General features: G+C 39.5%; 1 protein-coding gene across 1 annotated transcript; it reads right to left on the minus strand.

The window, feature by feature from the left end:
- Positions 1–10386: 10386 nt before the first annotated feature.
- On the minus strand, positions 10387–24188 carry ufl1 (UFM1-specific ligase 1). The gene is made up of 19 exons (XM_063495106.1): positions 23995–24188; positions 23664–23809; positions 23524–23552; positions 23315–23412; positions 21939–22053; positions 21632–21762; positions 19796–19854; positions 19421–19567; positions 17366–17541; positions 17083–17262; positions 16865–16991; positions 15180–15302; positions 14828–14948; positions 14576–14742; positions 13030–13160; positions 12842–12922; positions 12609–12694; positions 12344–12524; positions 10387–10782 (listed from the first exon to the last, which is right to left on the minus strand). The coding sequence occupies exons 1-19, from the start codon at positions 24069–24071 to the stop codon at positions 10591–10593; spliced, it is 2367 nt and encodes a 788-aa protein (XP_063351176.1). The 5' UTR covers positions 24072–24188; the 3' UTR covers positions 10387–10590.
- Positions 24189–25472: the final 1284 nt, after the last annotated feature.

Genomic DNA, 25472 nt, shown 5'->3' on the forward strand with positions numbered 1-25472 from the left:
TCCTGCAGGTTTTAGATGTGTCCTTGATCCAACACAGCTGATTTAAATGGCTAAATTACCTCCTTAGCATGTCTTGAAGATATCCAGAGGCCTGGTAATGAACTAATCATTTGATTCGGGTGTGCTGGCCCAGGCTGATATCTAAAACCTGCAGGACACCGGCCCTCAAGGCCTGGAGTTGGACGCCCCTGGCTTAAGTAAACATAAATAGCCATTCAGGATGACCTCTTGTGGCAACAGTTAGTAGACATACCTTTAGAATCATTGCTGGCTTTACCAGGCAGCTTGCTTTGTGCATATGTGTACACTTAAGGATTGTTGTGGTAGTTTTTCTGGTTAATGTAGTCTAGTATTAAACACAATGCTACTTAATGGGCTTCTTTGTCATTCCTAAGACTCAAACCACTCAAGCCACTTATTGAGTCACACATAAAAAAACAAGAAAAAAGAGACTTGATGTGAGGATCAAATCAAAGATTGACCAACAATGAACCCATGATTCATTCCATCTGTTTGTTTTTACATTAGAAAAGAAAGAAATTCCATCTAAAAGCAAATAATAAATACCTGGGGGGCTTTTAACTAAACTGGGTAGAGTTCAGGGATTATTGGGTGATCTAAGCTCAGGACCTGTCATTTGACGTGTTGTCTATATGATGGCGACATTAAAATTGTTTTATTTGTTCGCACTTTAGGATATGCTTAAAATATTTGATGACAAATGTGTGGTCCAAAGATTAAAAATTTTAAAAACTCAGTAGATTCAATATCAGCTTCTGATACTTGATAGTTCAAGTATCAGTAGTAGTAGTTGGTGGAATATAACAGGCTCGACTAAAATGTGCTGAGACCCTGTACCCAACAACCCAGAACAAACATTTTAAATAAGCACGATTCTGTTGCTGTTAGTCAAGAATGACCTACCAGTGTGCGTGCAGTCTACCTGCTCAGTCTGTCCAGTGTGGTGGGATATGATGTTCTATTGTTGGCAAATGTTGGGTTGGATCAACTGGATGTGTTCGCAGTACCAGCCTCAAACCCCCACAGTGGTTCAATGCAGTGTTAATGTCAGTCTGACTTTAAATGGTCAGGGAGTGTATGTGTTTGAAGATTCTCAGAAAGTTGTGAGGCTTCCAACAGGTCGATGGCAACTGGACTACCATACCAAACCCTACAATTTGACCTATACAGCAGCCAGTAGGTAATGGGAATCTTTAGGTTCTGTGTTGTTCATCTTTATATACAGTATATACATCTTTATATTCAAATCTATATCTGCTGTATCTTTGTGCCTATTTTCCAAATTTGAATCTTGAGCACATCTTTTGAAACACACTGGAAGTCCATTTGGCATTTGAGCCTGTAGAGCAGGGGTGTCAAACTCCAGTCCTCGAGGGCCAGTATCCTGCTTGTTTTTGAGGTATCCCTGCCCTACCTGCTGCTGATTACCTGGATCAGGTGTGCTTTGCCAATAAGAAGCTACGCACGATCTGATATCCTCGTGTCGGTGTTGTTCCCACATCATCATAATAAATGTTGTTCCAGGTTCAACATTGCAAGTGACCAATCACATTGTTGTGACGTCATACTTTTGCGACTTTGGAAAAAACGGCCTTAAAAAAAAATCTACTTAACTTGCGAGAAACCGCCTCTGTCCGCCAATCCAGCAATTTGAATTCGTTGCATTTCAGGATACTGTTCTTTAATAAACAGTAAGCATTATACATATTGTCCTTGCAACATTGGAATTTCATAAATGAATGAATGGCTTGGCTTGCAAAAGTATGACGTCACAACAGTATGATTGGTCACTTGCAATGTTGAACCTGGAACAACATTTATTATGATGATGTAGGAACAACACCGACACGAGGATATCAGATCATCCAAGAAGGCACAAGGGTAGGTTAGTTGGAAAACAAGCAGGACAGCGGCCCTCAAGGCCTGGAGTTCGACACCTGTGCTGTAGAGTCTCGACCATTCAGGAAATAACAAGTGAAATGCAACTGTTTTGTCAAAAATAATAAGATAAGAGACCAAACAAAAGGTACATTTGTTTTTGACAAGTGGCTGCATATTACAGGTGAAGACACTGATCTCCACCTGCAGCAGCTTCAGAGTCTAAGCTAGTTCTAGGCCAGCTCAGGCAGTTTACAGCTGGGATTTCACCTCACTTTTTAGTGCCAAAGTTCTTTTTTTCTTGTCTTTTTTTGCGCTTAAAATCAGCCTGCATTTGGCAAAAATATCACCTGACATCAAGAAGTAATATCATATAAACCTAGCCGTACTTCAGAGACCAGCTCGTCTAAAACCGCAGCATTAGATAAACCTGCTCTAAAGCCATCACTGCTGCATTTACTGAGCCCACAATCACCCATTCCTCCAAAGGTGAGACAGTGTCAGTCAGGTTTTTTTTAATTTTTTTTTTTTTTTAAAGACATTATCTTAAGTGAAGAAATTGTCTGAAGGAAACCATAAAAATACACGAAAAGGCTTTATAACTCCTGAAATGCACTGATTGGCACATGCTGTGCAAGAGAAAAGATTTTTCTTTTTGTTTGTTTTGGGTTATTTTGAGAAGATAATCTGGGCTTGGCCTGACCTTACATGTTTTGTTGCCACTGGAGTTGCAGGTAGAAGACAGTGTGTCTAGCTGTATAGAATTTGTTTTACCAGGCATGTACATTAACAGCTAAGTGGAATCTGTTTGTGGTCAGAAAGTGGCCATGACACATTTGAACGTGTGTATTTGTATTTAAATGTCTTGATTGTGCCTAATAATTAGTCCATTTGCCAGTCAGAATGCTGCTATATCTGGTGAAAATGTGCAATTTCAGTGTACTGTACTGTTGAATGTAATAAAGAAATAGACATTTCTTACCTTGGTAAACTGTCTTAAGTGGAGTTTTTGTTTAAAGCGTAGTTTTGGACCCATGATGGTAGAGTGGCAGGATGTAGCCAACAAGCTTCTTTGCCACAGAGGTGAGAAACCAGGGACCCAACATATAAGACTGCAGTCCCTCTAATTGCCACTTGAGGCTAGCTTGCATGTTAAAATGTCTTCCACCTCTCACCCCAACCGGTCGCGGCAGATGGCCGCCCCTCCATTAGCCTGGTTCTGCTGCAGGTTTCTCTCTGCTTAAAGGGAGTTTTTCCTTCCCACTGTCGCCAAAGTGCTCATAGGGGGTCACATGATTGTTGGGTTTTTCTCTGTATGTATTATTGTAGGGTCTACCTTACAATATAAAGCACCTTGTTTACAGCCTCATAAAATAACTGAATATGGTTTTGGTCTCTATAACCAATTCACCTTTCATGATAACTTTATGTGGAGTAATGTATCACATAGCCTACTCTGTGACCTGACGCGCACCTCCCTAGAAATGTAATTACACGTCATCTCTGTGCAGCTTACACACAAACATGAGTGTGTGGCTGCTGATACCGTTTGATACTGAAAATGCATCTGCATTATTAATTCATTTATTCATCTTTCTCTTTCGAACGCTGTATGTTTAAGGCATCACATATGGGAACCATGTGTTTATGTGACGATGCCTCTTTGCAAACTCTGCCTTCATTACCCTCCTTCCGATGCGTCATCCGTGTCTTCTCTTTCCACCCAGGGACTCCACTTCCTGTCATCATCTCCACTGAGTGCTTATTCATCCAGTACTCCTCATATACTCCTCATATGTGGCCCATTTAGATAAAAGTATGCATCATTTTCTCAGTAACGTTTTCTGATATACCAAGTCCTACATCATGGTCAAATTCACCAACAGCAACATCTCTTTCCTGAAATGGTGTCCTTGTTGCTGTGTGTGTCAGCTCTGTGCATAGTTCATGCATTGATGAGGTATAGTCTACTCCTTTTCACCAGGTTCACATCTGAACCAGGAACTCTGCTTTAGTGACTGTTCAGTTCATTGAGTTTGACTCTTCGATATATTCTTGTTTACCTTGTATAATTACTCAGAAAGCTAACTGAGTAACTACCACCCCCATATGCCCTTTGCAAAAATGACATAACAATCTACTTTTAATAACTGTGAAGAGCATCTTCATTAGCAAGTATCACAAGGTTAAAACGGCAAATGTGATCACTTCTGTCAAGTGTTTTAACTTTGAATTAGGGCAAAACCTTACCCCAAAACCAGTGAGTGAAATAATAAATATGAAAGCAACATCAAAAGAATCACTGAGTAAGTCGGCACGAGACACAAACCAGTCTCCTGGCTGTTAAACCTGTAGCTATTGCCACCACCGCTCTAAACTCCAGATGTGGAAGTTGTAGGCCTGGGACTGGCTACAGAGAAGACCTGACAGACAGCCCCAGGATGAGAACGCGTTGGTTGACTGCTCTACGCCTGATGCTTTCATCCTGAAACTGAAGCATAGTGGTGGTAGCATCATGCTGTTTGGGTTCTCTGCAGGGTGAATGACTGTAACTAAGGAAGTTCATATACAATACAGTGAAGAGTGCTAAAAGTGAAATATTTTCAAAGGTTTTTATGATGTTGTGGAAAGTCATCCTTTGGTGTGTGTGTGTGTGTGTGTGTGTGTGTATCCTGTCAGTGTAAAATAGAAATAAATGACAGCTGCTGTCTGATAACGTCCCATATCACAGTGAGTATGAACTACATATGGATGTTAGTAATCTGAATTTTTTTCAGAACAGTCCGCCTTTAATGTCAGCCCAAAGTACATATCAAAGACAAATGTATCTGTGCAGACTGTGAGACATGAAAGCCAGGCAAATGAGATCCTGGCTGCTTGTAGCATCATGCAGAGAACACCAACCATCCACAAAAAGGTCAGCAGGTTGTTTTTCTTAGATTGCTGACTGGCCATTTCTCTAGTGACCTCATTGACCTGCTACGGATGGATGAGGCACAGATAGACCGAACACTAAGACGAATTTGATCCCCACCACACTCTTGATTACAAAGGATGCTGTTCTTAATCATCTTCCTCCCAGGGATTCATTATGCAGGCTGCTGTGAGTAATGAGCGTGTCCAGAGCTTTGAAGCTCACTTTAATCATAGCACTGAAGACTATTACTAAGCAACAGGAACCTGCAGATGTCTCATGAGGAGGCATGGTGACAGCGGATGGATGTAGACGGGGATGTTCACCTAAGCAGATGAGGAAAAGTCAAGGGGCCACTTGTGGATATCCTTCTGTGTGTACTGCTCTGGCATTATTTCAGCTGAGTGTCACTCTGTTGACAAACTAAACAGACTCCAGTTAAGTTGTGTGTTTTTTTTTTTTGCTTTGAGGCAACTGTCATTGTGATTTGGCACTTTATAAATAAAATTGAATAAATTGTTTGTTAATCATTAAATAAAATCCTATTTCCAAACAAAGGGGAATGCCAGAGTTCAGTCTTCTGCTTATTTCCAACTGGCAACCTCAAGGACTGTGACTGTAAAGAATAAAGCTGCAGTTCCTCTAAAATACACGTGAGGCATAGTAAGTCCTCAGGGACTCGCAGGTTCATTAAAACAGCATTAAAAAACATCTCTATGGTATCTATACATGATATGCATATATATCCGGAAAACAAGCTGTGAATAATGATAAAATTGTAATGTTTTTTTCTAAAGAAAATGGCTCAAATTGACACAAATTGAATATAATTTGACAAATATGCAATGCTATTAAATTCTAGTTTTACATAGCAAATGCATATTTAAAAACTGTTGCAATTTAAAAAATGAAAATTATCAGTAATTCCGTAGATATCAGTAAACATCGGCTGTGCTTGCAGTGCAACATCAACCACAGCTAGGCTAGTTTTCAAATCTGCAAAGATGTGGGAAGAAAACAGACTGTAGATGGAGAGGCCATTGTGGAGTCTAGATACTTTTAAGGGAGCAGTGTGGAACTTTCAACACTTTGGAAGAGTACCCAAAGACTTTTATCAAGCAGCTAGCTCCATAAGAAAAATTTAGGGAAGGAAAATTGACCATTTATAAGATAAGCAATGTGGATGCAAGAACATTCTGAAACTGTTATGTTTTCTTGACATATGTTTATATGCCATGGTGCACTTCAACAGTACAATACAAGATTTTTTTAAAATTACATGTAAAAACCCATATTACAATTACTATAATCAAAAATTAGGATTTTGTTGTAATTATAAAGTCTGTTACTAGTTGTACAACAAGATTTTGACTTTCTTAAATGTCTGGTATTTAATCATATTAAATATTAGAAAAATCACATCAAGTTGTATAATAAAACCCAACTAAAAATCTGATTATTCATATTACAGCCTTGTCTGAGCTATTTAATTGTTTTTACACATGTACTTGTGCTACCCAACTTTTCATTTAGCATAAAGAATCTGCAAAAATGTATGAAATCTCAGGTGAATTAAAGTTACAAAACTATATTTTAATTATGGAGAAATGTATTTTTATGTGATGTATTCTATTATTTTACAGCATTTGTCTGGTGGCACAGCTACTAGGTTGTTGTACATTAATAGTTTTTTTTTTTTTACACATTTCATTCTTTCTTTTGTTTCTTTTTCTTTTTTTCTAAAACTGTGTCAGCAACTTGCTAATCAAATTTGCAGGCATTAGCTCTCATGATACTATCATTTCAGGCGTCAAAGTGCATATAATGAGGCATTAAAATGTGGTCCAAAAACAGCTGGAATGACTGATGTTCATTTTTTTATATACAGTCTATGATTTTTTTTGTTTATTAATAGTTGAAATGTTGCATTTATTAATTTTGTGTGATTACATAAAGGCTATTGATTGAATTGGAAAGTGAATTTGAAAGTGACCCAAGCTCCTTTCTCACAGCCAATGTAAATACTTTAACATAAGGTAAAGCTGCTAATGGCTGTTGCTCACACCCACTAGTGTCCTATGAATCCTATTGGGAAAACGCCCTGGGATTATCTTCTGGGAATCCTTTGCATGCTATATCCTCTATGAAACACTGACACCTTAAATTAAAAATTCAGCGTTGGAAGGCTCAAGTCCTTGTCTTGTTGCCCTTGGTGACAGTCATGCAGCATCCAAATCATCCTGCAAGGGCAGAACTGAAAGTTTACAAAAATAAAAGCCTGAACCGCTTAAGCAGTGATCTGTCAGCTCATGAATCAATATGTTCACTGAGATTGGTCGGTTAGGTATTAGGAATGCTTGTGCATTGCTTTAGCAAACAGTTGTTGCTATGCACTGTCAGAGCTGCCTAGTGTTATAATCATCAGCACACGATGTACAAAGGTGTATTTGAGAGAGGCTTTTAGGGCTTTATGTAAACAACAACATTGATTTTATTGACAAGATAAACATGGATTACATGGACGCTACGAGCAATTTACCCTGTGAAACTGTGTGGGACTAACTGCTGTCATTTGAGGCAGTCCCACTGGGGCCAAATGTGATTAAAATTGATGCATTATGTTATTTTAAAAAATATTGAATTTTGCATTTACATGAATCACCTCCATGAATCACCGTCTTATTGTGGAGAAGTTATGTTGTTTAGGTTTTTGCCCATGACAGGATCTCCCAAAGCAAAATTGTCCTAGTTGATGGGCCAGATTAACTGCAACTGGAAAGACCCATATCATAGAACTACTGATGCCAAGATTGGGGTTACTGGGGCAAGGCTCCAGAGATGAGCACATTTTTAAATTCAGTTCTTTTTCAGTTCAATGTAATCTTATTTATATAGCACCAAATTACAACAACAGTCGCCACAAGATGCTTTAAATTAAAGACCCTACAACCCTGGATGGAAGCCTGGGCATCTCCGCTTAGACTGCCGACCCCACAAATTGGAACAGATAAAATGGATGGATAGATGCATTTGCATATATCAACAAGTATGTGTCATACAGCTCATATGTAAGGAATGTGGCAGGAGATATGGTAAATATAATGCCAAGTATGAAGTGTGACCAACTTCCATTCATTCACATTCTCAACTAATTATCCAACTAGGGTTGCAGGAGTGGCTTGACTTGGCTTTCACTATGAAGCACCTTGAGGCAGTTGTTAATGTGATTTGGTGCTATATAGATAAAACAAAAAAAACAAACAAAATTGAATTGAATTAACCTCTTTTCACTTCCAATGAGTTTATACACAACTCTTACTATTAATCTCCGGCTCTCTTCCACAGTTTGTATTTTGTCTTGTTTCTAACTAACTAACTTGTTTCTAACTGTTAAAAGGGAGTTTTTCCCTCCCATTGTCACTGACTTTGCTCATAGGTGTTCGCCTGATGGTTGGGGGTTTCTCTCTATTATTATTATTTTGTCTTTACCTTCCAATATAAAATGTTGTTTTGATTTTGTGCTATATATTGAATTGAATTGTTTGGCTCATATCAGTCTTCATTAAAGCTCACCTTTTCTTAGTATCTGTGGTGACTGAATTTTAACAGTTATATGCAGCCACTAATTGTTAATGGGATCCATTCATTGTCTATTTGGTCATTTAGTAACATTTGTTTACATTAAAAGTATAGTAAGGAAAGCATGAAATGGAAAAGATGTCTTTCCCTACAATGAAACATAAACACCTGATTATTTTTCTATTTAATTGGCTAATTAAGCATGAATACACAATCCATCCACCTATTATGCCACCTTAGAAAGGGGTTGGATAGCGTGGGATTCTCTTATTTTAGAATGAAATTCCTCACTTGACATCTCTCCCTTGCCAAGCCCAGAGGCCTCCTTTCTCAGAAGATGTGTTTCCATGGCAATGTGGAGCATGTGCTTGTGTGTATGATGAGCTCACACATCCATGTCCTGCTCAGCAAACTCTTCTTCTGGCAAAACGGTATGTCTGCCTCCAAAAACTACAGATGGTGCAGCCACATGCCAGGCTTCCACTTTTTCTGTGGTGTTGCAAACATGAGAAAGTCAACAGCTCCACCTTTATGAGGATAAGCATCATCCCAACCTCCATATTGTCTTTAAATAGAGTTCCTAGTGTTGGACATATTTTAGGAGCGTTTTTTACATAAACTAGATTAAAAGAAAAAGAAATGCTCATCATATACGACAGGCAGACACTAGATGCCTTTCTTGATGTAATCCTGAAGGGGATTTGGATCTCTGGCTGGATTGAAAATGATCTACAAAACTAGAATCAGGCAGAATCAGGCTCAGGGAGGTGTAGCTGTTCACCACAACCAGTTGGTGGTGAGGGGAAAGAGACTAGAGCAGAGAGCTCACCTTAATCTTAGACTTGGAGGCACTAATTTTTATCCCTTCTGCTTTGCAACTGGGTGCAAACCGCTGCAGTGTGATTTAAAAGTTACCCCTAGATGCATGCATGATCACAAGATCACTGAATCAGAAACCTCTTGCCTGGCTACACTAATAATGATGTAAAAATTCACAAATTAGTGACAGAAGTCAGCCCTGGCAGAGTACAATGCCATCCAGTATAGACTCTGATTTAGAACCAGATTTATGAAGCATGCTCTGTTGTATAGTGACCAAAAAGAGACTATAACTCCTTATAGTCTTATAGTCAACATAGCCTTAACATTTAAGGAAAGCTCTTTTGATAATTGGGTAAAGGATGTGGAGTGGTGTGAACATATATGTTCAGCTTTTTTATGGTCTGGGTTAGTAAAGGTTCTAATAAATTTCACTTCAATGGTGCCAAATCAAACCACCAGTCACCTCAAGGTGGGATGAAGGGAAAAACATGTATATGTTGATTTTTTTTTTTTTTTTTTTTTACACACTGAAAAAAAAAGGAGCAGATTTGTTCAACCTCAAGTACAAAGGGAGCTCCAGGAAACTGCTTTATGTGTTTGGCCTGCAGAGAGCTCTGACCTTAACACCTCTTGAGATGAAGTAGAATATAAGAAGCAAATACCAGCAAGCAGATTTAAAATCCTGGGGTTAAGCTTGAAACCACTGGGATGGAGGCTGTGACATCCTTGTGTGTAGTGTACTCAGTTTGGCTCCTGCAGTGCTCTTCCTTTCTTTTATAACTGCATCAATATCACTCAAACGACTGTTTGCTGTTGGTGCCCCCAAGTGTTGAAACGCAGTATCATGCACTTTAGTGTAAGTTCACATAATGGTCACAAGACGGAGACAAACAACACACCTAATGCATCACTCTCGGACCCATCATGCAGACGTGGTACTGTCTTCATTGGCCAGTTATGCCCACATGTAATTTAAGCAGTTCAAAGCTCAGTTATGTTACATTTATGAAGCATAAAGAATGAGAACAAGGAATTTGCAGTACATGAGTACAAGCATTTAGTTCATTTACACCACTGTATTATCTGATGTTAAAAAAGGTCAGTAATAAAGTGTGAAGCCGAATGTTCTGCATTTGTGTTGGTCACAGAAGAAGCAACTCACTTGAGGAGGAGGAGAGCATTTAATACGCAAGTTAATCAGAACCTCACTGAGGACAATTGTGTTAAATTCATCATACACAGTGATTTCCTTTAATAATTTAAAATGATGCCCACATAGAGAAATCATAGAAAAATACAGGACCACCAGCTGATCTAGAAGCAGCACAGGTCTTTAACACTGTGACATTCCTTCCTCTCTTTATTCGACTGTTCAGTCAGTCCTCATTAACAGACGTCTTCCTCTGAGACAGCACCAGGTCCTTCACCTGCGGTGTAAGGGTCTGGACCTGAGCACGTGCGCTCCTCGCGTCCTCATCCTGCTCCTCGTCATCCTCCTGCTTCTTGCTCTGGCTCACCAGCTGCTTCACCACCAGGCTCTGGTAGGTAGACAGCAGCTGCTGCTGCTCCTGCAACAAAATGCACACATTTCAGCTGCTTCACTCTCCTTGCAGCAGATGGAGACCACCGACAGCTGCTGCGCCTCAACACTACTTCAAGCGATCCTGAGATGAAGCTTTCAGACAGCACAATCACACAACGGGCATCGTGAAGCTAAACATTTACAGTGTTAATGGATTATGCACCTGTTTCTATATCCAATGAGAATCATGTCAACTCTGGGAGGCATGGCTGTGTAACATAATATAACTGGACTGTGTTTCCCCTACACCAGGGGTCAGCAACCTTTAACACCCAAAGAGCCATTTGGACCCGGTTTCCACGCAAAAGAAAACACTGGGAGCCACAAATACTTTTTGACATCTAAAATGAAGATAACACTGTATATATTGTTTTTTACCTTTATGCTTTGTGTGAACAACTAAGGTGTGTTGGTTATGAAATCCATGAAGTGCTACAGAGAAAAAAACATTTTATTTATGTAATTAACACATTTTGAACTCTTAAAGAAATATAACAAAAGGAAAGACACCTAGCTGAACTAAAATGATCCATGTAGCAAAGAAAAACTGTTGTGAGCCACCACCCTCATATCGCCTTTGGGTTTTTGGAGCCTTGACCTGACTTTTAAAAAAAAAATAATTGGAAAAAAAGCACTATGTTGCTAAAAAATGAAAAATAGATATTTGCAAAATTCTGCCTAAATATGTATTTTACCACGTTAATGTGTGTGGCGGGGCGTGGTCTGCAGCGCCGCTGCAGGGGAGGCGGACGCACCTGAGCGGCACACGCAATCACGCCTCGCCGCCTTAACGTCTGTGCTATCTATGCTGTTGTGTTGGTATGTGTCGGGCTGTGAGCTGAAAAACTACAGCTGGCTGTATGCGTACAGCAACCATGTGTGAAAAGTGGTCAGTAAAGAGATGCTGAAAAGCATGTTCATGCAAACATCGTCGGGTCTGCCGTGGTATGTTTACAATGGGACTTCTGCTCCTGAACCTCTGCGCACAGCGTCTGCAAATCAGGGCTGTACGAAGTCACTTTCATCTTTACGCAGGACTGTAAGCTGTCATCTGTGAGGCGTGAGCGGTGTTTGTTTTTAACATAGTTCACGGTGGAGAATAGCTGCTGACATAATGTGGATCCAAAGATCCATAATTGGCCTACCTGGGGTTGAAAGTCTCGATAAATGCACGGCATTTTGGCGGGTATACCGGCTTCCGCGAGTGTGACGCTTATTTTGAGCAATGAAAAAATAATAGAATATAATTTTATTTTTATATTTCAATATCACAATAATCTTCCAATTTAGAACTACAAGTTAAAAAAGAACTAATATAAATAAAATACACTTCAGCTAAATACTTCTAATTTATTTTCCCAAACCACACGGAGCCGCACTATAAGGACTAAAGAGCCACAGGTTGCTGACCTCTACCCTACAGACGTGATGGAGGAGTGAGCAGACTGGTATATCTAATGATCCACTTTATCATTTTTTAAAATTGATGGATTGTGATGCAACACTTTTCCTTCCCATTCAAATCACGTTCAATCAGCTGTACATACCGCAGATATTCTTCCCGTGAGTGTGCTGATGATCTGGGGCACACAGCGGCCCGGGGCGTGCAGCATACAGTGCGTGCTGGCCTGAAACAGCAGCACGCTGGTCAGGTGGAGGACCAGAGCGGGATCCTCGGTGTCCTTCAGCTGCTCAGTCAGGGCCTGGCGGTGCAGGAACAAGGCTTGTCTGCAAGACACGCATTCACACACTTCTAAACTCCAGAAGTGGATCAGGGTGAAGAGTTTTGTGGCTCGAATGTGCTTCCACTACCTCTCTTTTTTCTTGTCTCCTTTCTTTAGCATGAATCCACAAACCTCAGCACAGGTCTCCAAGTTAGTCACAAAGTCTTCAATGGACTGTAAACACACAGAGCAAATCCACCTTACTTAAAATGTTATCCCTCAACCTTTCCCCAGATTAGCGATTTTTAAATTTCAAGGTATTAGCTGTCATTTTGCAGTCACCCACAGTGCAACACTATTTTAGACAGGTATACTACTTACTTTGCCGTTCAGGGAGTTGTGCAGCTTCAAAAGAGGCCCTTTGGTCTCCTCTGACAGTTTGCCTAAAATCTTCAGTCTGACCTGCAGTACCAAATCGCATATTCAGTGTGAACTGTTGAATTCAGCTCCACAGATAATCGTGACACAGTTTGAGTTTCAGGTTGCCGAGAGGAGCGACAGACACAGACCTCGTTGGTGATGGTGCTGGGATTCTCCACGGACATCATCAGGTCAGCAGCCAGGAAGTTAACCAGGATGTTACTGACATCAGTGCACACGGTCTTCAGGATGTGCTTAGCGATGTGGGCCTGGGTATCATCTGCATGCATAAAAAACAAACAAACAAATACTGCATGTAAAGCCTTTGAAATTTTGGATGATTCTGCTCAGCCCTCACCATTTTTAACAGTCATTTTCACCATGATACACACGTTTTATAGTCTAATCTCTCCAGTGAATTATGTCGGAGAGCTCCAACTTTAGCAGTTGTTCAGCTGCTTCTATTTTCTTTGCATTTAAGTGCACAATTCTCAATAAATAACTCACTACTCGTGTCATATTACAAGGAGGTTTTCCTAATACGAAGAGTGCTGGGTGTAAAGCAAGGTCAATACACAAAACCTGTTATATTTCTTTTATGTTCCTCTAGAAATCCTGGAGATTTGGACAGTTTTAGATTGAAGTTCCCTTACATACTTAAATGTATTGGCTCTATTTTGAAGTAACAGATGAGTGTGTCATCACGTTTTCACATTCTAATTAAATTACCCCGATGTTGTGGCTGCCACTTAGTTTTGGATGTTTGTTCTTGTTTTTCATCTGTTAATATCACAATATTGTGTCTCACTTCAAGCCTATGAGGTTTTTTTCAAAGCTTTACTAAAAAAACAAAAACAAACAACATTTGCTCATTTGTCACTGTTTAATCCAAAAGTGGAAATTCAGCCCAGTGTGTGTGATGTTCAAAGAGGAGGTAATATCTGGTATTAGTTACAGGGTTTAATACTACAATGCCAGATATTTTTTTCAAAATAATCCTTATGTATCTTACATTGGGCCTTGTTGCCGCTTTTGACTTCACTCTCTTCTAACCTTTAACATCCACCAGCCCAGCTGTGGTCTGTTGTGGGTTTAGGGCTGGTGCTTTTAGCCACACACTATATAAACTGACTTTGAGAAACTAGAAGATATTGCTTGTCTTGTAACTTAGCCATTACAATTTTCTCTTAAAAGCTTTTTGACAGCTTAGCTGTTGATGCAGCAACGAGCTCCTTCTTCTGAATGACTGCCCTCCAGGTGGATGGAGCTTCTGTGCTCATAGTCAGAGCTGTGCTCCTGAGACTTTCACATCATCACTTTCTTTGGCATCATAGAGCCAAGAGTACAAAAACTGTCTCTGAGCATTTAGTATGCTCTGAAGCCTAATGCTCATTTCCCTCGACATATAAATATATACGAAAATAAAGCAAAGGATGCTAGCTTTCCCGAGTATGACTTGTCTTTCACGGGTAAACATTTAATTCATACAGAAGAACAAATATCAGAACATGAACCCTGACATGATCAGTTAATCCAGTGTGACAGATCTATTACAAATACAGTGATCTGCCAAACAGTAAGGGTAAAATCTGGACCCTGTGAACCCCGCCTCTTCTCTCGTCTCCTGTCAGCATGCGAGAGATGAAGATGGCCCTGCTTCTGATTTCCAATACAGCTACATGGAACATGACTTACCCGAGAAGAACTTGGTGCCTTTTTCAAATAGTCGGATATTGTTGTACAGGTTGGTGATCTCTTCCTGCAGATCCTTCATGCTCTTCTTCTTGTTGGCCCCTGATGGAGAGCTGGTGGAGGACATGAACACTGTCCGCAGCACCTCCTGGTAGGCTTTAGCCAGAGGCCTGCAGGGACATTAACAGAAGGTGAATGAAGGGATTGTTGGCAGCTCTGAGAAAAGGGAACTTCAGAAAGAGATCTGTCTGTTACCTGACTAACTGCTCTGCCAACTCAGACAGGATTTCTTCAGGGCAGTCACTCACTCGTTCCTCTAAAACGGCTACGATCGCCTCCTGGGCCATAAAGGGGGTTTCAGTCTGTCTGCTGCGATCTTGGCAAAGGTAAAACACAAGCTAATTAGTCTCCCTGGGATCCTACAGTTACCTTTGTCTTCCATGTAGAAAAATTAAAAAAAAAAGCTTAACGACCCAGGAGAGAGATTCCTCGTAAAGCAGCCATTAAGCTCTTATTACAGTAAAAAGCCTCAGTGAGCAGGATTAATGTGCAGATGGAGACCGTATTTCCCTGAGAACATAAAATGTCTTTGTGACTGCTGGCATACTTTGTTGAGAAGGTCCAGTTTCCTCATCGCTGTCTTCATCTTTCCGCCCTTTCTTCTTGGTTTTACGAATCCGGATCTCTCTGGCATTGCCTCCTCCACCTGCTTTCACACTGCCACTGCCCTCTGGAAGACAAACAGTTAACAGATCCCAGTCAGTCTGAGAAAACTCAACTTCTTAAAGTCAGCAAACACTGACTTGCCACATTGCAGACGTCTTTATTTTCACTGCTCTAGTATCACTTTAAGATAACCAGTCTATTATTTTTCCTGTCTTTGTCCCACGGGTCATTGTAGGGTAGATATTGGCAGGTGGTGATGCCGTCTTCTCCAAACGTTACAGAGCTGGTGTAAAAATAGCACAAGCAACATTTGCATAAGGCTGTGTTGGACAACAAAACACACACATTGGGCCTCATTCATTAATATGCATGCAGAAATGATCCTGCTCGCTACCTACAGTCTGCAATCTGCCACACCCCCATTTCACTGGGACATGTTTTATTGGTGAGGATGTTCTAAGAGAGACAACTGCAATACAAAAGCAAAGATCAGGAGAATCTCTATAAGAATGACGGTTAACTGTGAGGCAAATCTTTCAAGTAAAAAAAACAAAACAAAAAACATATACGTCACATTTTAGATTTCAGAATTTCAGATGAACAAACAAAGACTAACATTAGACAAAACCTGCGTAAACAGAAAATACAGGTTTTTACTGATGACGTCATTCATTAAGAAGCTATCCACACCTGCTTGTCCCTGTGTGAAAAACTGCTGCCTTAGACTAAGAACTGGTTGTACCATCCTTGGCAGCAAGATCTGCAATCAAGTGTTTGTAATAACTGGCAATGAGTCTCTCGCATCGCTATGGAGGAAATGTGGCCCACTCTTCTTTGCAGAATTATTTCAATTCAGTTCCACTGAAGGGGTTTTGAGCATGAGGGACTGTTTAAGGTCATGGCAAAGCATCTCAATCAGATCTGGGTCCACTCCAAAAAACAATCTGATGATATTTGATGATTGTTTAAGTCCAAGTTTGTAAAAAAGAAGAAAAAAAGAAATATTGGTGAGTTTTCTTGTAGATTTAAAGTTAACTTAAATAACAGAAATATCACTACGGGCACCTTAGTGAATCCCTCTCTTGTCTCATCGTTCTGGTTTCTGGAAGCAGCTCTGACTGCTTTACATAAATAAAGGAGTCGCTTTACTCTTTGCTGCGCCGTCATTACACAAGAAGCCACTGCAGTATTGTCCTAAACGATAGGTGACACGGCAAGCATAAAAATGGCCTAAGACCCACGTCCCTGAGCTTTGGGCCATTCTAATTGCTGCAAAGGCAAAATGAAAAAAGTCTTTACTTGGTCAAAAGATAAATGAACAGATATTCCTCTCATTCAATTTCTTTTACCCACTTTTAGCTTTTTGCAAACAGAAACTGAAACATTTTTCTGCAAATTAAAACAGAAAAAATGATTTCATGTAAGACATCAATCATTAGACTCACTCATACATCATTAGCATCATCAGCTTTGAGGACACATGTTGGACACTAAGAACCAAAATAAAATCCAGGGATTTCTCACCATTGTCAGTCTCCCCCGCAAAATGCCAAAGGGACTAAAAACTATATGAATAAAAATAATAAAACAAAAACAGTGGGAGTGTGTGAGAAAGGTTTCACAAACCTGCTGCCTTCTTCCTGCGCTCCGCTTCTCTCTTCTCCTTCTTAGAAGGCGCGGTGCTCTCAGTCAGGATAGATGCTTGCTTCAGATCCTCTTCAGTTATCAAAAACACTGGATTGCTCTTAACTTCCTGAAAAGCACACAAAATGTAGTTCCACCCTTTGGACAGAGCATATACATATACGTATACATGTAAAGCCGGGTGTCAAAGGAATCTCTACCTTCTGAGCTTTCTGCTGCATGGCCTCATCAAATAAAGAGAGGCAGTTGCTGATGAACTTCTCACTGACAACCACGGTGCCCCCCAAGATTCTGGCAGATGATTGGATATTAGTGTTTCTCATAGCTTGGTTAATCAGTATCCCAATGTCCTCAGTCGACAGGCAGCTGGGCAGAACTGGCTAAAGCACCCCGGACAGAAGAGGATAAATAACAGAAATCTAAAAAAAAAAAATCACGATGCAACTCCTCTAATATCATCAATTTAAAGGTTAAAGAGCTGACCTGGAGGTCAGTCCAAGTGGCGGAGTTGACAGCTTCCTCCACAGAGGCCTCCACCTGGTCGACCAGAGCTTGGCCCACACAGGCCGCTCTGAGGAACAGCAGCTTGTTAGACTTGAAGCGCTTCTTTATGTAGTTGGATGGGTCGGGGATCCCCAGTCTAACCAATGCATCAAACTCTGTGGGACAACGATGTCATCAGTTCATATAGTATAGCAGTTTATTTAATAACCCTGAGCGGTCATGACATTAAGTCCAACTTTCAAAAAGAATCTGCAGCAGTAAATGCACCATAAGGACCACAGCCACAACAGTGGGCTTGTAAACATTTACAGTAGTAGTAGACACAGGGGACAGTTTCCTGAAGGACAAATATTTTATGATAGAATATATATTATATTGCTAATCTACATAACTATAAAAAAAAAAAATCTTGTTTTTCCTCTCTTGTGCCCATGTGGAGACAGACCGTCTGCAAAGAAAAGACAGGCAGGAGCAGGTTTTATTCTGCCACATTTATCTCACTGGTTTGTTGATGAGCTGAAATGTTCATAAAGATGATTTTTCTATGGTTGATGTCATCTCTTCTGCTTAGGTTTCTACAAAACTCACAGCATGTGACTGATGTAAAGTAACTGAAATCAGCTGAACCCCAAAACTACAGTAAAATGCAACATAAACATGAATGCAGCAGGAATGTTAATTGATACCACAGTCCCATATCTGTAACACTCTGACTTGGGAAAGTAATTTTTTAATGTAATTTTTTCTTTAGCGGTTACCACACCAACCCTCTACATGTCCACCACTGTTTATTCTCAGTTAACATTTTAATAACCCCCTTTGCCATGTGTGGGTAGCAGCTCTGCTTGCCTTTCTGTAACAGTTCTTGCATGTCACTGCTGCAAAGTTCCAGGTGTCGCTGAAAAGCAAATGTTACTACCTTTTAATGATTACTGAGGGCACAAATGGGAACCTCAGTGTCCTATTTCACAGTTTTGCATGATGCGGATCTGCACCAAAACACGACTGCGTCTTCCTTTACCCATGGTCCACTGAGGCACTGAGTTCTTTTTTTTTTCCTCCTTGTTTTTTAGAAATGTAACCTTGCTTACAAAATGACAGAACCGACAAACACATTGATCACCTGCCTCTATAATGGCTCTTGCCTCAGAGGAAAAATAGGGTTTTTATCATTGTCATTTTTCATCTAGTACACACAAGATAATAACTTCTGTGCCCAAGATAAAAGAAAATATTTTTGAGACAGTCACAGCTCAGTATAACTGCTTATCTCAAGTCCCCAAAGTAGGAAGTAGGAGAAACTAACAACAGTAATAAAGAAAATTAAAAAAAAACAAACAAAAAAACACATCTCACTGTTTTTTGGGTAATAACTGTGCAACGACCAAATAACCAACAACTCCCTAAAATTTTTAAGCTGAAAGAGTTTCAAATATTTCAGCCCTGCTGTCAAAGAGCCTCAAAAACTCACTGTCTTGCACTGAATCTCTTGTCATTTTTAACAAACATAGGAAATACTGTCTTTCCCCTCAATCCCCAACCATCTGCACAGACGGCTACTACTCTCTGAGCCTGGGTCTGCTGAATGATCTACCTGTTAAAGGGCACTCCTGCCAATCCATCACCAAGTGTTTGCTCGCAGGGATCGCCTGATTCTTTGAGTTCTCTCTCTAACATTGTAGAGTCTAAACCTTACCGCAGAATGTGCTTTGAGGTCATTGTTATTGTGAATGGATGCCAGTAACACTGAAACTGAAACTGGAGTTGATCTGAGGTTTTAGGAATTTTTTAAAAATCATTTTTCTAGTCATCTTCTCATGAGTGATCAAAGTAGTCTTGTGGGTATACCGCTACTCCAAGTATGGCTGACAGGACTTTGAAATTAGACGGCAAAACAGCCACCTTTTTTTTTTCTTTTTCTTTCTTGTGGATCAGAAGATAAAAAAGCCCAAACATTCTGAATGAGACAGCTAGCTAACTAGAAAAAGCCTTAGGGTATTTTTGATTACCGACATTAAGTTTAACAACACCTACCTAAATATCCATTTTGCTGGAGAAAAGAATCCACCCAGGCATTTTGTGTTTTGGTGTAGATATCAGGGATATACACAGCCTTGTCCTGCCGCCCCCCAACCACGCTTCCTTTCAGGCGCCCGATATTCACCAACTCCTCCAAGACAGCTGAACCACAAAAAAATACAATATCATAATACACCCTGTAAAGTATTAAACAATGACAATAGAGCACTCTTTGTCTAATGTTTAACATTAGACAAAGTTGAAAATGATTAAAAACAAACATAAATATCATACAAGTTTAAAAAAAAAGAAAAAAAATGAAGACTAGTACACACATGAAACCAAAGAGCTAAACAGGTTAACTTAAATGATGTAGCAGCCGATCCTTACAGTACAGAAGGTGTTCCTGAAATCCAAATGCTCCAATCATACTGCTGACAGGTGTTGGCCTATAGAAAAAGCAAAACAGCAGGAATTATAAGAAAGTGCCAACGAATGCAGCTGTTGAAGACAGCGGGGTCTCATGTGAGAACATTTGTTATTTTTTCCACATCTGTTAGACGTGAAGATCAGTTATTATTAATCTTTGACTTTCTCTTATGTATGTCTTTTATCGCGTCTCCTACACCTTACCTCCAACCGGTCACAGCAGATAGCTGCCCCTCCCTGAGCCTGATTCTGGTGGAGGTTTCTTCCTGTTAAATGGGAGTTTTTCTTTCCCACTGTCGCCAGGTGCTTAGCAGGTGATCTAATTGATGGCGTTTTCTCTCTATTAACATAGGGTCTTTACTTTACAATATAAAGCACCTTGAGGCAACAGTACTTGTAATTTACACTGAATATAGTTATATGGTAGCACTTATATCCTTAAACAGCCATATAGGCTAGCTTTATGGCTCTCTCTGTGGCAAACACTAGCTTCCAAAAATGCTAAAAACCTGTAGCAGAGAAAAAAAAAACACTGAACAGTGAAAGTCTAAATCACAGATGGCTTTCACAGTTCCATGAAAGTCATGGAGATTGTTAAAGCCAATGTGGTATTACAGAGTAAGGGTGTTCACTTTGTGTTCCTTGCTCTTTTAAAGTACATGTTCATCCTTCTCACACAATCCGCTGTTATCTGTCCTTGTTTTCTCTCCATAGCAACACAAGTACCCTACACCTCATCACCTCTGTTTCCTTCACCTACATGTCTATGGGGACATTCTCTATCACTTCATCCAACTCAATCCAGAATTCCTCTCCCTTTTCTATCTGATACCCAACCTGTGGGGATGCACTGACAACATTCAGCACCATGCCTTTAGTCTTTATTAGCTTTAGATTAGCGAATGTAGTAAAATTAGGAAAACTTCACGCGTTTTAATTTCTCAGCTATATTGCACTGGTGCAGCCTTATGGGTTTCATATCTGCCTGATTATATATCATCATTAGAGACCTAACTGTTGTAGATGCTGCTTGTGACCAATAGGTTACACAGTAATTTAAATGAGAAAAATAATCATAGTCTGCATAAAATATTTGCACTATTGCACAGTGAAGAGTCTCTAACAAGGTTAAATGTATGTATATTTGATTTTATGAACTTCTCAAATGTTCATGGGATATTTTGCCTCGGTACCCTGCTCTCTGGATTGCCCATTAATCTTTAAATTTAACCGATGGGCTTCTTTTAAGAACCAAGCAGTGAAAGAGAAACAGACACCATTTTCTTAATACTATTCATGTAAAGTCTTACTTTAACAACAAGCTGAACATTACTATGAATTCACTCACTGGCACCAACACTGGAATGATCTTTAAAGCAGCTATCCACTCACTGCATTTTTTGGTGTCAAAGCTCCACTAAGTATACACAGGGGAACCATAATGTAAAAAACTCAATATGACAGAACATGCAAAACATTTTAGCTACCATCTGTCAACCTGCTGGGATGCTGCACAAACTCAGCTCAAAATAATGTCCTGCAGACAGAAATCCTTCATAGCATCTTGAGCTATCCCACACAAACAGCTTAACCTTGCTTAGCATCAAATAACTGTTTCTATAGTTTCTTTAATAACTATAATAACTTGTTTCATTTAGTTCAATTTTTTAACTGACTTGCTTTTCGGTACACACAAGAAAAGCTGAGACAGGTATGGACATATCAAAATCTGTACATCTGCAGAAGAAAAACAAAAAACAAGCCATAATAAATATTTAGCCTTTTTGCAACATTTACCTTGTGACTGCACTGAAGAGCCCTTGTATTCTAGCTTTGTGGCGAGCAACGAAAGCCGGGGTAAATATGACACCTCTGTTGTACTGGTCCATTTCTCCTTGGATAATCTTTCCAAGACGCTTCGACAACTCCTAAAATATGGATGAGAAACCCACGTTTTTTTTTACTAACAATGAAACAACATGTCAAAACAAGCTGAGACCACAAAGAAGACTAAACCATTTAAAAACACAGACGGCACAACACATTACTTAATTTAATGACCAGATTTCTTATTGGATTAAAAGGCACGTAAAAACTGGCTCACCTCAGTTAAGAAATCGCCTGGGAGGTCATAGCTTTTACACAGCTCTGCAATACTGATCATACCAGCCTCCTGCAGTTTGTCATTCACCTCCTCGGCCAAATGGTCCAGGTATGTGCTGCAGACGACAAAACATGAGCAGTATAATCACAGCACCTCACTCTCAGTTAACCTGTTCAGACTTGACCCTTATATATTATACTTTAAGGGTTTTGTAAATACTTCTGTGCAGAAATGAGACTTAACTAAACCTTTAATGTGAAAAAAATACATTTAATTTATTGAATATTGAATAAGACTTTGAATATAATCTAAAATTTAATAAGATAAAAATTTTCCCCTCTTTGAAGTCATATAAGGACTTTCCCTTCAAATCTGATTGATTTAATTTTATGTTTTTTTGTTTGTTTTATGTTTTTAAATGAACTAAGAATGAAATTTGGTGACAGGCAATATTTCATTATTTATGGGCCCTATGTTCCTACAGGGATACAAATTAATCCGAATTATAAAAATAACTGAACTGTTTTAAAGTCTTTTGGTTCTTAATCAAATTAATTGTGAACCTTTAGCTAGCACAAAACTGATGTGCACAAGTAAACATAGGTCAGCATCAACTTATTTGCAGACAGCCCAATAACAGTTAACAAAGCTTCCTTTATTGCCTCCTTCAGCAGAAGACAAACTGGAGCATTCTTTATGAAAGGAAAGGACATAATGCCATCCCACAATTCACAGCGAAGCACCATCTGGGCAATCACAAAAACGATCAACATAATAGACGAGTGACACAGATTGTGTCAATATTAATTATACGTTTGTTTTCCGTGCCATACCCTGCTGATGTGTTTTGAACCTTCAGCAACAGCCTAAGTTAAACCCACAGTCAAATTATGAACATTAATTTGTTATAGTAAAACTGGCTCTCTAAAGCTCACTAAAGCTCTCTAAATCAAGATCATCCTACACTGAAATGACAAAAGTCTAAAGTTTATCAAAATAAAGTTTGCATCGTTTATGTCTGTAGCTGCACTGTTGGCCTTTAGAATTATCATTAATTTTACCTCAAAAACTTCAGTTTTGTAAAAAGAGTTAACAAGTGCAATAGGCTAATGAGATGGAGCTTAACTATTATAATTAGCTAACTTAAGTGTTATAGCTTTTTCTCTGGATCCTATAGACCTAAATATCTTGTAGCATATATCGAGAAACACTGGGCATGTGTGAAATGAGCCCATAGAGTCTAAAGTGTTGGCTGATAACTTAGTATTTTGCTCTTTCATCCAAATATGTAACTTGGCTCACAAAACCCATTATAGTGCTGTCCATAGTGTGACTTTATGGTAGCCATTTTTATACAGTATAGACCTAATACTCACTCATCAATCAGCTGTCCCAGTACAAGCTGAACCCCTTTATCAGACTTTGCAATTTCATTTGCTCTGTTTTCAACATGGACCCAGTCCACATTGATAATCTGAAAGGAACAACATCATGAAAACATTCATAAGACATCTGACCCAAATTTGAATGAACAAACGGTATATCTCATCTAGAGGACGCAGGAGGAGAAACAGTGTTCACACACCTGCTGAAGGTCCACAATGTTGATTCTCCCTGTAATACAGAATGAAAGCACTTAGTTTCTGCCACAATCTACAATTCTGAAAATGCCACAGGGACAATGTGACAATGCCGCATCTCATTTCTTAAACTTCTGTATCACACCTCCGTGCACGTAGAGTTCATCTCGGATCTCCCTGCTGATCTGAGCTGGGGTGACATACTCTTTACCATCCAGTGTGTGCACCACATCCAGCTTCTTGTCTTGGACTAGTTTTGCAATTATTTCAATGCAATTTCTTTCCGACAGCCTGCGGAAAAGTTTACACAAGTGGCGTAAAGGACAGTGTAGTATACATTTATTATTGTGTTTGTTTTAGTCACAACAGTTGTTACAAGAGAAGCCACAATCTTCATCTAATAGTGTTACTTTTAAATCAACTTTAATGACAGCTGGGATTAGCTTTGATGCTATCACCCGTTCAGTTGCGTTTACCTTTGCACTGTGTCAGCAAACTGCGCTCTCTGGAAGTCTGCGGCAAGCCGGCGAATCTCTTCCCAGTCATCCGCCATTACTGCGAGTTTTTGAGTTCGCAAAACCAGCCTGTTAAACAGCTACTTTCAGTGTTCAGTGTCTGCTAACTGTTTGTTAGCTAACGGAACAGCTTAGACACACGTCAACATACAATAACGCGCTACAGCGAGCCAGAAGGGACAAAGCTTCTCCTCCGACTTTTCGCCCACAAGTCACGTCGAGCAAGAACAAGCAGAGCGTCTGCTTTATGTGGAGAGAAAACCCTCGATATGATTCAAACTATAATTTAGAAATGTGTACAATAATTTGTGTATAATTATACAGACAAATTCTCAAACTCCCAAGTGTTTTTTTCCAATTCACACACAAATACAAATAGATTAGAACATACAAAGACTCATAAAAGCATTTTATAAAAGCTATACTTCAAAATAACAACAACAGCAACAAAAAACCCCGTGATCGTTTAACAGACATTTTTATATTTAAAGTCAACAGAATGATATTTTTCACTTTCAAAGAGCTTACTCCCACATAGAGCTTCCTGTGCGTATCAATGTTTAAAGATATTTGTGAGATTTTTACAGATTCTGGAGAATCTCCCAGAAATCACGGGTTGTGTGCACTGGCCCTATCGGAACCTCTCGCATAGAATAGAACTACCTCCTACAGAAGGTTGTATTAGATTTTTAAGTTGTAATACATCAACATGTATAGAGTCACCCCTCCCACCCCGAAAACCCCAACCCACCCAACAGCGTCGTATTCTCAGCACATATGTATATCAGTTACAACATAGTTCTCTGTACAAACAATCCCGTTATAAATTCTAAAAAGTGTGTCCAGATCCGGTAGAAGTCTTTCCTTTAGCTAAGAACGTCAACTTTCTCATTGAAAGGCTGCATGTCATTTCTTTGATCCATTAATTAGGGGTGGGTCCATGTATGTCCTTCCATCTTAAAGAAATATTGCGTTTGGCTTTCATTTCTTTCCATGTAGTTGGAACTGTTCAGAGAGAATGTGGAAAATGCACAATTTTGCGTTGACTGGGATAACATGTTCTATTAACCTGGAAATTAAGTCAAGAATTCCTTTCCATAAGAGTTGCAATACTTTATAGTCCCACATACAATGAAATAAGGTTTCCTTCTATTTACTACACTTAATACAGTCATTGGGAATACTGGGATCAAAACAGCCATTTGTACTTTAAAATTCTGAACCTTGTGTTAATGGTTTGGGTTTGAGCCACAAGACAGGTCTATCTCCAATCTTCTACAGGAAGCTCAATTTGGAGGTCATTTTTCCATGCAGTCAAATAAGAAAGGGAGCTTTCCTTAGAAACGAATACAAATGATATTATCACCCCATTGCTTGAGGAGTCTCGGGGACTGCTCCCTTACACTCCTCCTTTATTAACTGGAATACTTGCTGATTAA

The sequence above is a fragment of the Pelmatolapia mariae genome, linkage group LG15 (assembly GCF_036321145.2).
Source record: "Pelmatolapia mariae isolate MD_Pm_ZW linkage group LG15, Pm_UMD_F_2, whole genome shotgun sequence".
In the NCBI taxonomy this organism is placed as follows: Eukaryota; Metazoa; Chordata; class Actinopteri; order Cichliformes; family Cichlidae; genus Pelmatolapia; species Pelmatolapia mariae.

Coding starts and splice junctions, on each gene's coding strand:
- ufl1 (XM_063495106.1), bottom strand. CDS start 24,071: ATGGCGGATGACTGGGAAGAGATTCGCCGGCTTGCCGCAGACTTCCAG. Junction 19,568..19,795: donor TCAGGAACACCTTCTGTACT/GTAAGGATCGGC, acceptor TTTGTGGTTCAG/CTGTCTTGGAGGAGTTGGTG. Junction 15,303..16,864: donor GCGCAGGAAGAAGGCAGCAG/GTTTGTGAAACC, acceptor TTTGTCTTCCAG/AGGGCAGTGGCAGTGTGAAA.